At 32.9% G+C, this 15,201-nt stretch overlaps 1 protein-coding gene and 1 pseudogene across 1 annotated transcript; one reads left to right on the forward strand and one right to left on the reverse strand.

Annotated features, from left to right (window-relative positions):
- Window positions 1-5,317: 5,317 nt before the first annotated feature.
- LOC106316630 lies at window positions 5,318-6,799 on the reverse strand (annotated as a pseudogene).
- Window positions 6,800-7,362: 563 nt separating this feature from the next.
- Window positions 7,363-9,173, forward strand: LOC106315008 (glutathione S-transferase T2-like). Its single transcript, XM_013752790.1, has 3 exons — window positions 7,363-7,371; window positions 7,459-7,512; window positions 8,772-9,173. Exons 1-3 carry the CDS (start codon window positions 7,363-7,365, stop codon window positions 9,171-9,173), a joined length of 465 nt encoding a protein of 154 aa, XP_013608244.1.
- The last annotated feature ends 6,028 nt before the right edge of the window (window positions 9,174-15,201 follow it).

A 15,201-nucleotide genomic window follows, 5' to 3' on the forward strand; every position in this document is an offset into this window, starting at 1 on the left:
ACCAGCGAACCAAGAGAGATAGATTCAACAGAGGAGAAGGGGTGGCGGGCTTTAGCGACACCTTCAAGACATCCAGGAGTGATCTAGACGAGGTGGGACATGCCGGCTAGAGTACATGCTTCAACTGGAACATCGCTTCGCTACTCTTCCCTCCCTACCCCTACGGTCGTACACTCTGTTGATAGTTCGCCAATGGCTCACAACCAGACAATCATAGTATGTTCGTTCGTTCACTTCGTTCTCTCTCTCCCCTTCTCCCGTTAGCTTGTTCCCCTCTTCCTTTCTCAACCTTCTTAGCCCTTCCTCCAAGAGTAGTTACGCCTTTTCCGTCAGTGGAGAGAGCGAGCAACGACCTGTGAGCGACCGTAGGGGAGTGATCTAGACGAGGTGGGACATGCCGGCTAGAGTACATGCTTCAACTGGAACATCGCTTCGCTACTCTTCCCTCCCTACCCCTACGGTCGTACACTCTGTTGATAGTTCGCCAATGGCTCACAACCAGACAATCATAGTATGTTCGTTCGTTCACTTCGTTCTCTCTCTCCCCTTCTCCCGTTAGCTTGTTCCCCTCTTCCTTTCTCAACCTTCTTAGCCCTTCCTCCAAGAGTAGTTACGCCTTTTCCGTCAGTGGAGAGAGCGAGCAACGACCTGTGAGCGACCGTAGCTCCCTCTGCAAGTGGTAAGGCGCAGTTCACCCCCTATCGAACGGAGGAAGATCGCTGTTGATGTCATGACTAACTTCTTGATTCTTTGATGAGAGAGGCGTGCGTGTGAAATGTCTGATTCATGGCTTGGTTAACGAGATGTCCCAACTGGTACTGGAGCACACCCGTCTGGTTCGTACTATCATTGGCTTGTTCATCCTTTACCTAAGCCTAAGTTGTGAATCAAGAGAAACAAGGAATCATTTGTTTTTATTATTGTCTCATACACAACAATAAATATATATATGAATACATAAACTAGGTAGGCGGGCTTGCTTCGCTAAAAAAGAATTCCACTAGTGTGTGCTGCTGAGAGTGAACTATGTTACTCGGAACAATATCTGAAAGGAAAAAAAGCCTGCTAGGTGATCTAAATCGCTCAGGTCAGTGAGGACTCACTCACTCATCAACGTATTACTAATAAACTTTTCTATCTACTGAACTAAAGACCCGCCATGCCGGGCTATGGTGCAAATCCAATCAACTCCATTTTTTAGAAAACCCCCAAAGATAACAAATGATTATCAATTAAGCGGGGAATCCCATTTTTTATTAAAAAGATTCCACTCTTGAAAGGAAAAAACGGACTAACAGGGTAAATGACCAAAACATGTCTTTTCTTTCTTCTTTTAAATATAAATGTTTTTAATTGATGTTTTTTTTTGCTTTGGTTGATACTAATAGAGGTTTGAAATTCGGGCGAGAGAGGCCCAAGCGGGACAGGAGAGAGAAAAGCGTCTAGACGACTACATGGCCGTGGTGCCTTTGTTGTACCATATGGTGGCTTGTTTGTTCACGTTAAACTATGTTATATACTAGGTTAAGATCCGCGAGATCAACATTATATATAAAAATTATTTTATGTATTAAATATTTTTACATATTATGAAATAATTAATATATATTAAATAATTAAAGTTCAGTAACTATTAAATATATAATTAAATTGGTGCGAACATATAAAACAATTTTATTAATCCAAATTTTTTTTTATATTTGATAGGATATGTAATTAAATTTAAATGATACTAACATAGATAATATATTTTAGTATATTTTTAATATTAATGTCTATTAAATGATGATTTTTACTTATATTGTTTTTTTGATCATTTATATCTTTTATAGAAAAAAATTAAATTAGTGATAACAAAATTTTCATTGTAGGATTAATAGTTTTAGTAATTTATAATTTCTTAAAAAAAATTATGTTGTCAATATTTGTTCAGAAATTTTAGTAAATTTCTAAATTATATTATTTATGTATTTTATATGGTATATAGTTTGATTTAAAATGATATATATATATATATATATATATATATATATATATCTTTTAATCTTAATAATTATTTAATTTTTGTAATTATTTGTATTTTGTTATAACAAAATTTTTAAACCATGGATCATAAAATTTGAATGTGAGACTCTTAACAGTTTTAGTAATTTATAGCCGTTTGTAAAAATTCAAAATATAACATATAAATTAAAATCTAAATTTTTATTATATGGTTATTGTGGTTGTTTAATTTATTTAATAGTTTAAAATTAAAAAAATATGATAGAATATACACTATTTTTTATCAAATCTTTATTATTCAAAATTATTAATTGCCATATATACTTTAGCCACATTAGGCAATTACGTAAATTTTATTTAAGAAAATAATAAAGTACATTAATGATGAATTTATTGTTAGTTTAATAAAAAGTTTATTATATAATTAGATGGACCAACATATTTCTCTAATGATTCTAAGAATCATCCTAGTGATGACATGTGGCTATAAAAAGAAGTTGTAATGCTTTTCAAATAATATATAGGGGATTAAAACAGAAGTCATAACCTTAATTCATGTGTGATTTTTTTTAAATGGATCTAATTGACCTATTACTAGAAAGTTATGTTACATTTAATCTATAATCTTATCATTATTATAGGTCTAAATAACTTACTTTCTAGATTATAGGATCTAAGTAATATGTCTATAACACAATATTGCTACATTATAGGAACTAAATAACTATCAATCATTTCCAAGCAAAAAAAGTGATCTGAAAACTTTTTTTATCAATTTTTACTTCCATATCTTGTACCATCATGTTTGAAAGAGACTGCAAGGAGCAGAAATATTTCTCGAAACTTATACACCTAATCAGGTACATTTTTTAAACTAAATTGATTTCACATTGATTTGTGTTTTGTATATAGTTCATTTACAAAATATAATTAAATGTTTAATTAAATTCTTTATAAAATTTATATACGAAGCTTTAAGTTTAGTTTTGTTAACTTTCTTATTTTGTGAAATTTTTGATTATCTTTGGAGATGATAATATTTTCCAAATTTTATTTCTATTTATTTATTCAATAATGAAATACTAATCCAACAAACAAAAAAATATATAAGAAGAAATAAACACATGTGAAAGTTTAAAACAATCTATTTGATGGAGAACAAGTATACTCTAATATTATTATGTTTGAACAACCTTAACATACTCGAAAATATAAATTTATGAAGCTAAAAGTTTAATTTTTTAATAATTTGTGAAAGTTTGAAACAACCAATTCAATAAAAAAAATATAGTAAAATTATATATGTTTTAAAAAGTGATAGACACACTTCATATATATTATAATATATACCAATTAAGAATTAAACACAAAATGTTTGCATAAAAATAAATGAAAACAAACATCTGCGCGGTCGCGGATCGAGATCTAGTTACTAGTTATGCTTGCTTTTATAAATTATAAGTTAACTAATCAATACGTTTCATTAATTCATATTCATTGATAACAAAGGAAGAATACAAGAGAGTAAAACACTAGAGCCGGCGGAACACATAACCATCCCCGGAATACATAACTATTATTGGTTGCAAGCCACTTATGACACTAAATCAACAATACAAAATGTTTTAAGCTGCTTATTAGAATAAGACATGAAGATTTTTTAGTTCTCTACTACCAACTAATTTTTTTGAATGATTAGGGGTTCTAATTCGAAAATTCATACATTCTTAAAGTGAGACCGAAACCTTGAAGAAGTTCAATTCTTCTTTTGAGGGCAAACTCCTCTGAAAAAAAATTGAACTTGTGACCCATTAGATTCTTAATCAGTAATCTAAGAGTTTCACCCAATAAATCACCTTTTTTCATTGGAGAACTGAGTTATATTGGCCATTTACCACCTACGTTACATGGAAACGGAAGTGGGTACGTGGAATCGGAAGCGTAGAAGCGAGATTTTTTAAAAAATTAGGAAGAGGGTACGTATTGGAAGCGTATATCCATTTATACATATATATATATATATATATTAAAATATAAGAAAATTTTATAAAATTTAGGACTAAAATTATATGATTTAAACTTATAATTAAGTATTTATTCATTTATAATAATTTTGAAATGATTTCATATTAAAATTGTGAAAATACACATAAATTAAGTTTAAAAGAAATCATTATATTAATTATTTTTAATACTTCATAAATAATTGACACAATATATTTAAATCTATGATATATCTTTAATAAAAACCTCTACGCATAAAGATACTTCATAGTATTAGTTTTAATATTTATATATTTTAATTATCTCTATTTCATTACTATTAAAATTTAGATTTTATATAAATTAAAACTATGAATTTTATTTTTTTTCGTTTTATGACATTGTGTTCTTAAGAAAAAGTGGAAGCGTGATTCCAAAACGGAATCGTAAACCTCCAACGGTTTTTAGAGAGAATATTTTAGAAACGTTTTGGAAGTGAGATTCCGTAAGTTTCCACAAAGTTTCGATTCCAAAACGGGAAGGAGACGCCCGATGAAGCTTCCATGCAACTTAGTTTACCACCAAAGTATTGATTGGAGATTTCAGCATCAACCTCTTGGCCCCAAATTGCTCCAATGATCGATTTCTCAGTTTTACTCTATTTGAGTCAGTAGAATCGTTTTTTTATTTATTGTTACGGGTAGTTTGATAGAATATAAATGATAAACCCACTTGCACATAAAACCACGTAATAAATACTCTATTTTAAAAATGTAATAAAACTCTTTTAGCTTTCAGGTTATTTGAGTAGTAATTAGAGAGCAATACGAGTGAAAACCAGCACCAACATCAACCCATTAAAAAAAAGGAAAAAGAGAGTTGGTCTGCAAAAGAGAGTTTCAGGAAACTACAAGAGATGAGTTTGTTTTTTCAGTTTAAGCGGAACCAAAACATACAGATTTTTTTTTATAATTAGTATTCTTCTTGTTAATCATTCCATGGACCTGGTTTCATTACTACGAATCTGGTGGTAGGGGCTGCTCTTCCACTTGGTTTACTGGAAACATTTGAGTTCATCGGTCCAGAGGGTGACACGCTATGTAGCACGGGGACGTCTATTTAGGTGCCGTAAACGTTTCGGGAGGGATACTTCACGGGAACAGCACTGGTACGGCTTGGGGACGGTTAGAGAACTTAGTTATGAATAAGACTAGTTTTCACGGCACCTAATGCTTGTGTAATTGTTTTTTAACTGTCACTATTTTGTTTCTAATTTTAGTTGGCAAAATAGACATATTATAGTAAATTATATTTAATTATGTTAGATTCGCTATATAAATTTGTTTTTTATAAATATTTTATATTTTTTACTAGTATATATTTTCTGGTACCCATATCCATAATTTTTAAATTTTGCCGTTTTCCGTCCCGCTGTCCCAGCTTCCGTTCTGTCCCGTATCCGTCCCAGGTGACACGGTCACTGATAAGATGCATGATCAATACAGTATCGTCGAACGATTCCTCTCTCACTGCGTGTAGTTCAGTGATTGCCGCATCGTAAGCCTACCAGCATCATCACAATCATATTTCTAAATGAACTTGATAATCAAAAAGGTCACACATATTTTCATTAGTGTAAGGGAACAATGGTAGACTACTTTCCAAATAATCAACTACAAAATCTATCTACCAAGCCAGATAATAAGCAAACTGGAAAGCATAACTAAATCATATGAAAGATTGCAGGCACAATAAACACATTTATGCCACAATACGAAATTACGAATACAATTTGACAGAACAACGGCAAAAAAGACAGTGTTAGAAGATCACTTTTGGTTAGCTCCCATAATGGCATAACAAAAAAAAACATATATTAAAATGAGAAAAAACAACACATACCTCCTTTGCGGTCAGACACGCAACCTTAGTTGACATGAGGGTCTCATAGTAGAAAAGAGACAAGTTAAGAGCAAGACCCAGTCTCGGTATGTCAGTGGACGGCAGATTAAGAGCAATAACCTAGATAAAAAAAGGAAGCATGAGGTCGGTCCACAAGATGTTTTCTTATCACAAGTTAAACTGAGACGGATAACCTGGGCTGACTTGTAGATTTCAAGAGTGTCCTTGACAGCTTGTACCCTAGCAGCTCCAGTCTTGGAATAAAAGAGGTAACGGTGATAGTCTCCCTTCATTTTGAGGTAGAATACTTTGGAGTCATCCGTGGATGCATTAGGAAGGAGGTGAGAGTCGATAAGGTTGAAAATACGATCACAAATGTTGTTGATCTCAGTCTCAATCTTGACTCTGTGGTCCTTAATAAAGGAGACGTTGTCAGTGTTTCCCTTTTTTGTTTCCTTCTTTTCGATAGAACGAATACGCTTCAACGAAGCCCTCCTACCAGCAATAAAATTCTTGTAGGCAATAGACAAGAGGTTCTTCTTCAGGAGTAAGCTCGGCAGTGTCAACGGTCTTTGCAACTTTGTCCATGAATTCAACCATATCATTAATTCATTATATTGCTCAGCACGTTGGCTAACTTGGCCGGTTAGATATTTTGTTTCCGGGAAGACATCTATCTATGCACGCACATGAAACAAAATAAAATCATAGCCAAATCAATACTGAGACACAAACTCATCAAAGACAACATTACTGCACAGCACCCAAAAAAACACACAAGCGACCACTATCCAGGGGGCAACAAGAGTGAAATCCCCACAGAGGAAACCAGAGAGCCGTACCTTGGGATCTTTGGAATTAGGGTTTTTGAATTCGAAGAGTATAAGAGCATGTTTATAGGCATACCTTAGGAATGGTTTTTAGCTTAATTCGGAATTAAAATAAATGAAAAATGGTGTTTAAAGGAAGAGGCGTCCCTTAATTAGCACCTCGAAGACACGCCTCTTATAGGGCACGTGTCGTAGTATTACTGGGGGGACTCGCGGTGTCGGGGTTTCGAGCGTGTTTCTTTTTTTTCTTTTTTCTCTTTCGGTTCCTATTCTCTCCTCGCGAAAGGCGATGGCGATTTGAATGGCGATTCTCTCCTCTTGGTGGCTCTCGTCGACGAAACGGTGACGGTTCTAGCGGTGGGTCTCGGCGACGAAGGGAAACGGAGACCTTTCTATCAGTGGCTCTCATCGACCAAGGAAAACGCCGACCTCTCTCTCTATCGGTGGCTCTCTGAGACGGGTAACAACGGTGTTCCTTGCGGCTGAGGCGAATCGAAAAGGTAAAGCTGAGGCTCCTATATGTTTATGTTTCAATCTTTCAATGCATGTCTTAGATTTTTCTTCGTGAATCTTTCATAATACATCTCTGATTTGTTTTGATTTGTTGGTGTTTTTGTGTCTTTAGGTGGATTGATCAAGAGGCATGAGCCAGGTAGATTATTTCCTTCTTCATCGTCAATTTCAAAATACACATCCTCTGATTTTTTTTTTTTTGATTTGTTTCTGTCTGTTTTAACAGTCTTTAGGTGAATTGATCAAGAGAAATGCAGAGATGGAGATGAAAAAAATGGAGGTATGATTCTCAATCAAAATACATTGTGGACCGGTTTAAACAGATTTGGTGTTGGTTTGGATTGAATATTTAATCGAATAGTTTCTTTGAAAATTAATAAATATCTTTAAATTGTTTTGAAGTTTGAATTGAAAGTGTGATCAATGTGTGAATTAAATCGTTGGTTAGTGTGATCAATGCGCGAATTGGATCAATGTTTGAAAGCGTTTCTAATGATTCTTCATTTGTTTTCTGTGTTTGTGTCGCTACATGGATGAATCGAGAGGCATGATACTGGCATGATCCAGGATTGATCAAGAGACGTGAAGTGGGCACAAAACCTGTCTCTTTGTCAGACAAAACCACCACGATCGTAAATGTACTTTCTCTTTGATCTTTCTAGATGTATAAACGTGATTGTGATTCAAGATTGCGAACGTTGATGAAATTAATTCGAGTTTAATCTTGTTTGAAACGAATTGAATTGTAGGTTTGTGTTAGGTTAGATAATAAATAGAGTGGTTAGTGTAAGATAATGGTTGACTTATGTAATAAATATAGTTTATGGCTAGATTGAAATGAATGTTCTTAGATAAATGTGTGACGATTGTGTTGTGTGATGAATGCTCATAGATAAATGTCAACTCGGTTATGGTTGGTTGTGATCAATGCTTGATCGTTCTCTTCAATCTATAAACCGTGTGATTCTCTTCCCTCTTTCTCACCTTTCTTCTTTTCTTTATCTCTTCCTTGTTCAAACATTGTTCTTTTATTTCTCTCTTTCTTGAGCGTCTTCCTGATATGGATTCTTATCCATCCACTGGAACTAGCAAGTTTGTTGAACTACTTAATAGTCAACAAATTGTTTCCTTAGGTAACTTTGAAGATAGTGTTGAACTATCTTCATCACAAGTTCCATTTCTAGGCAGTGTAGGAACCGAAGCTTCAAAATTTGATGGAGACAGTGTTGCAGAGCGTAGAGAATGACGGAAATGGACACCAACGGATGATGTTGTCCTGATCAGCTCGTGGTTAAACACGAACAATGATCCTGTGGTTGGCAATGAGCAAAAATCCACGGGTTTTTGAAAAGGATAGCTGCTTACTTTTTGACAAGTCCTCTGGTTGCTGGCTGCGAAGAGAGAGAGACAGCCCACTACAAGCAATAATGGCATAGGATCAATGACCTCGTCTCCAAGTTCTGTGGAGCTTATGAAGCGGCTACTAGATAAAAAACTAGCGGCCAGAATGAGAACGATGTTGTGAAGCTTGCTCATCAGATATTCTACAACAACTACAACAAGAGGTTTACTCTTGAAAACGCTTGGAAGGAGTTGCGGCACGACCAGAAGTGGTGTGAGTTGGCTACTGCTAAAAACGAAGGGAGCTTGAAGAAGAGGAAGTGTGAGGACGGTGGAGATTCAGAGAGTTCTCAAGCAACTGCGAACAAGCGTCCCCCTGGTGTGAAGGCCGCAGAGAAAGGTTCTCACAAGACGGTGGTAAAGGATAATACTCTTAATGAGTTTGAGACTATGTGGACAATCAAACAGGCGGATTTGGCCGCGAAAGAAAGGTTGTCTAAGCTGAGTCTGCTTGACAGTCTCATTGGAAAAAAAGAACCCCTAGCCGAGTATGAAGAAGCCCTCAAGAAGAAGCTCATAAATGATTTGTTGTCAAATTAGTTAGGCGTCGAATTCTTGTTCTCTTTCTTGTTATGTTTCATGTTTAAGTTTGTTGTCTTGTTTCATTTTTAATTTTGTTGTTCTGTTTCATGTTTAATGTTGTTTGTTCCGTTTCAATAAAATGTAGTTTGTTTCGAAGTCAAATTAAAATCTTGTAGTTCATGCTAAATGTTCTTGCTTTGGTTTGATCTTGTTCATGACATAATGTTTTTGATCTTGTAATGCAGGTTGGAGAGGTCACAAGAGTGTTGTAGTTGGAGAGGTCACGAGAGGTACATGACATGCTGTTGGAGAGGTCACGAGAGTGTTGTAGTGTTGTGTCTGTCAAGTATTCAGGAGAGAGAGGTCACGAGAAGTGTATGTTGTTGTTGTTGTGCTCTAGGTCACGAGAAATTATCTTTGTGTGTGTGTGTTTGTCACGAGAAGTGTATGTTGTTGTTGTTGTACTCTAGTGTCACGAGAAAGGTTGTAATTGTGTCTGTGTCACGAGACATTTTTTATCTTTATATATGGATGGCTCTTGTTATATATGATCACAAACACATTCTTCTCTCTGTTCTTATTTCTCTCTCTTTTTCATCTCACATTCTCTCCGGTTATGGAATGATTATGGAATGATTATTTGAGGCCATCTCCGGTTATGGAATGATTATTTCAGTGACGCTCCTATATATCCAGAAAATCTATTCCGACGATGATTTAGAATGAACAAGCCATTGTTCAAACATATTGTTGATCGTCTCTCCAATGAAGTTCAATTCTTTCGTCAGAAGAAAGACGTTGCCGGAAGGCTTGGTCTCTCCACACTTCAAAAGTGTACAGCAGCTATTCGTGTGTTGGCATATGGTTCTGCGCTTGATGCGGTCGACGAATACCTCAGGCTCGGTGCAACCACTACTCGGTTATGTGTGGAAAATTTTGTGGAAGCAGTAATAAATTAGTTCAGTTCGGCGATTAGTACCTAAGAAGACCAACACGGATGATCTTCAACGTCTACTTCATATTGGAGAGCTTGTGGATTTCCCGGGATGATAGGAAGCATCGATTGTATGCATTGGGAGTGGAAGAATTGTCCCACCGCTTGGAAAGGACAATATTCTCGTGGTTCGGGAAAATCTACAATCGTTTTAGAGGCGGTAGCTTCATATGATCTCTGGATATGACATGCGTTTTTTGGACCTCCAGGTACCTTAAATGATATTAATGTTCTTGATCGCTCACATGTTTTTGATGACATAATAAATGGTCGAGCCCCGCAAGTGAATTTCTCGGTCGACAGAAGAGAGTACCATTTGGCTTACTATCTCACCGATGGTATTTATCCAAAAAGAGCAACTTTTATCCAATTTATTCCAATTCCACAAGGGCCGAAAACAGTTTTATTTATGCAACGTCAAGAAGCTGTCCGAAAAGATGTCGAGTGTGCTTTCGGAGTTTTGCAAGCTCGATTTGCCATTGTTAAAAATCCGGCACTTTCGTGGGATAAAGTCAAGATTGAGAAGATTATGAGAGCATGTATCATACTCCATAATATGATAGTGGAAGACGAACGAGATGAATACACTCAATATGATGTCTCAGATTTCCAACAAGGAGAAGAGAGCGGAAGTTCACATGTCGATCTCACCTATTCTACAGATATCCCTACTAATATCGCCAATCAGATGGGTGTTCGAACAAGAATTCATGATAGACAAGCGCATCAACAACTGAAAGGTGATTTTGTTGAACATATATGGCGTAAATTTGGAAGTGATCAAGACAACAACTGAGCTTCGATGCCTCTTTGAAATTATTATCGTTTATTTTAGTAATTTTTGTTTTTATGTTTTTATGTTTGTACTTTAAAATCTATGTTTAAAATGTTACGTTTGACTTTGTTTTATTTAATAAATAAATTTAATATTTTTAAAAATTTTATGTTTAAAAATCAGTTTAATATTATTTTATTGTTAAGAACATTTATTAAGAAACTACCAATAAACCGCTATAATCAAGTGTCTCTTAACAAAGTCTCTTATCTTAATTTTAATAGTTAAAAATTCATTTAGGCCCACTTAAGATATACTTAACTTAAGTTTTACCAATAAACATGCTCTAAGGGATTATGTGAGAGAATTAGGGGAGATGTGTGAGAGAATTAGGGGAGACGGACGGATGCGAGCTAGGGGTGTTCAATCCGGATATCGGTTCGGTTTAGGTTCGATTTTTTTTGGTTTTCGGTATTTCGGTTAGTAAAATATAACTACCATTCTAAATCCATATTTACTTCGGTTCGGTTCGGTTTATATACCGTCGGTTTTCGGTTTATTCGGTTTTATACCAAAAAACATAATTATTAGTTTGAGATCATAAAAAATGAATTTTAGAGTCATATTGTCAACACAGTCATTTATTAAAAATATATTACATGTTCAAATAAATGAACAAAAAAGTAAAAATGCTTCTACCATCAAATAAATAATTAAATCTATAATTAAAATCAGAGGCTGAAATTTTGAAAATAAAAATATGAAACAAAACAGAAACATGAAAGAAAAGTTTTTTCACTCTTCCATATTTAGTGTTCATTAAAGTCATGTTTTTTCGAATGAACACAAACTCTGTTTGTTTATAGATAAGAAAAAAGTTATGAAAATTTTCTATTAATTATTTTCTATCAAATTTATAATCTTCATATTAATTTAGTGAATACTAAAATAAAGCAAAAAAATAAAAAAAAAACTTTAAAATAAGATGTCTGAATTGCGATGTATGGTTATTTAATTATAGTTCAATTGTTTTACAAATTGTTCTTTATTACTATAACATTATGGTAATAGTTATTAACACAAATTTAACTTATATAACAAATAGATATTCATGTATTGTTATAAAATAGATACATATTTACATGTTTCTACTTTTAGTCGGTTTTGTTCGGTTTATTCGGTTTAATCGGTTATATACCAAACCATATCCAAATCCTACGGTTTTTATAAAATTATATCCATTCGGTTTATATGGTATATACCAAAACCAAACCATATTGTCTATTTCGGTTCGGTTCGGTTCCGTACGGTTCGGTTTTACCATATTGAACAGCCCTAATGCGAGCATTTAATATTGGAAATCACTGGGAAAAGATAATGACACAAACGAATATATTTAAATAAAGTACGAATATGAACTAACCCTTTTCTTAATTACACCTAATCCCATTAGAAACTAACTGATCCTAATTTTAGCTTTAATTATTTTTAACAAAAAACTTCCTTAAAAATAAAATCAATTAATTTTATTTATTGTCAACATTAATGATTATTTCAAATGAAAATATATCTTAACAAATTATTTCTTAAAGTAAACACTTAATTTATTTCATCCATAATTTATTGTATATATATATATCAATTAATACAAATAATATGATATAAAACAATATAAAATCATTTTTAACATTTCGTAAATATTAAAATAAATCATTTTTCCTATAAAAACCAAGCAGTACGTTTATATCATAATAATTACTATTTTCAAACATTTAAATATTAATGCACATGAATAATATAAAACTGACATAAAAATAAATAACAATTCAAATAATCACTTACTTATTGTATTCCTAATAATTTTGTAAGCCTAAAAGTCCGAAGATACAAAGCAACATTCAATAGTGTATGTAATTTCTATATAATAAAAAGCAAAATAACATTCAATACAATAATAATTCAATGCCAATATCCCAATATTTATGTACAATAAACATATACAGTATATTTTTAAAAGTTAAAACAAATACTCGCACGGCTGTGCGGATCAAAATCTAGTTAAAGTTTAAAACCGGTAAACAAGTTTAAAGACTAATCAAACAATAATTTATTTTTAAAAGGTATTATTAACAATTCTTTTTAATTTTCTATTTAGTTTAGTTAACATTGATTTTATTGTGTTGTTATATATTTTTTGTGTGTTTTAAAAAAAAAATTATTTTCATTTTATATTGGATTTAGTTTATATAATTTATTTTTCATTGTCTAACCAACATGATGCTTTCAGTTTTCATGATCATACATTTATGTTTTGAAATATTTAACTTCTGAAAACTAAACTAAGGGAACCTGTTAAACCAAACCGAAACAAAATTTGAATACAAACCGAACCGAATATAAACTGAACCAAAACCGATCTAAACCAAACCAGTTATAGTCTACTTCGGTTGAAAAAGTTATAGAACCGAAATAATCAAACCGAACCGAAGTGTCCACTCGTAGATAGAATAATTTGATATGAGAAATAAAAGTAAACTAGATTTTGATCCGCGCTTTTTAAGCGCATGTTTTTATTATTATAAAAAGTTTTATATGAATTAATGTTTTGTGATTGTTATACATTATTATTTCAGATTTTATCTGTACATTTTTATCTAAATTTTTCATACGATTCGATAGTTTGTCGAACCTGAAAAACTAAATCCGAAACCAACCCGAAAATACATGTGCAGTTCGGGTCTAAGTAATGGGAAAAGTACATATTCAATATCTTTTTGGACCGCGAATCTCTGTTCCAGTTTGGGTCCTATTCGAGACTCGATCGGGTACCCAAAATACCTGGAATGATTTGTGTATATTAGGTATGTTTGGGTATTTCAAATATGTTTTCGGCATTACAGATATTTTTAAGTTTTTGGTTCGAGTTTTCGGTTATAGTTTGGAGTTATGGGTAAAATTTCAATTTTAGAAAAAATATATTTTGGGTTGGTAAAATTTTGGGTGTTTTCGGTTCTCCGGATTAGGTTTACGGGTAAAATTTTGGATCTTTTGAGTATATGAATATTTTTCAAGTATTTGTTTGGATTTCGGGTATTTTTGTGTTTCAAGTCTTTTTTTTGTTTTGGATACTTCGTGATTTTTTTTATTCTAATACCCAAACCAATCCAAACCTGTTATGTATTCAAAAATTAAATTTATTTTACATATATTTGAATTATGAGTTCGAACCAATCTGGAACTAAAAAGAACATACCCTAACTTAAACTATAGATTTTAAAAATATTTAGTTATGTCAAACGTTTAGGATCCGAAGAACCCAGATCCGCAGATCCAAACATGAACCCTATGTTTCGAAACATTTTATCTCATTTTATATAATGTAGAAATATTAAAGGATGTTGATATAACTAAACTAACATATGAAACATATGATATATTTTAAATCAAAATTTCAAAAGTCAAGAGTTTAACTTAAATGTTTTAAAAGTCAAGATATCTTGTACATCCGTGTGTTTGAAATAATGTGGGTTGCTAAAATGTAAAAGGATAACAATTATCGTTATAATAATTGTTGGAAATTATGGGTTATTTATTAATTGTAATAAGTTTTAAGTTGTTGTTATAATAAAGGTATATTTAGTTTTATATTATAGGTTAGACTGAAAAATGAAAGGGTTCAAACAACTTTTATATGTGTTATAAATCCATGATATGGATATGTGGATTGCCATTAACCATTAAGGAGGTTTACATCTGACCCGACTATCCGGTCCGTCTACACCCGTATCCGATCCGTCTACATCCGACCAAGACTAGTCAAGATGAAGACTCATTCAACCGGAGCATTTATGAGCTTTGACCAAGACTATATCTTTGTGGTCAATATGTAATAAATGTGTAGATACTCTCCTTGTTGTAAACCCTTATGAACGTCCACTATATATTGATAGTGAGAGCTAATGAGAAAGACACAACTTTCACAACAACACTTCTCTCATATTTCTAACAATATACTAGTTTTTAAGAAGATAATTATAAGGAATCATTAGTATAGGATGTCGTGGTAGAAATATAAATAATCTATACTATTAAAGCAGGATCCTATTGTCATAATTACCTTAGGGGCATGTTTCCTTCACTAACATTGCATGTTTCATTAAGGGCAATTAAGTAATATTAATAACAAATCTATATTGGGTCATTATTTTTGGATCCAGCCCAAATCAAATCTCTCTTGGGCCATTTGGGCCTATTAAAAAATCAGATTCAATTCTCAC

The sequence above is a fragment of the Brassica oleracea genome, chromosome C9 (genome assembly GCF_000695525.1).
Source record: "Brassica oleracea var. oleracea cultivar TO1000 chromosome C9, BOL, whole genome shotgun sequence".
Classification (NCBI taxonomy): domain Eukaryota; kingdom Viridiplantae; phylum Streptophyta; class Magnoliopsida; order Brassicales; family Brassicaceae; genus Brassica; species Brassica oleracea.

Excerpts from the sequence above, each read along its gene's own strand:
- LOC106315008 (XM_013752790.1), top strand. Across the intron at positions 7,513-8,771 it reads TGGAGATGAAAAAAATGGAG|ATATTCTACAACAACTACAA; the intron begins GTATGATTCTCA and ends CTTGCTCATCAG.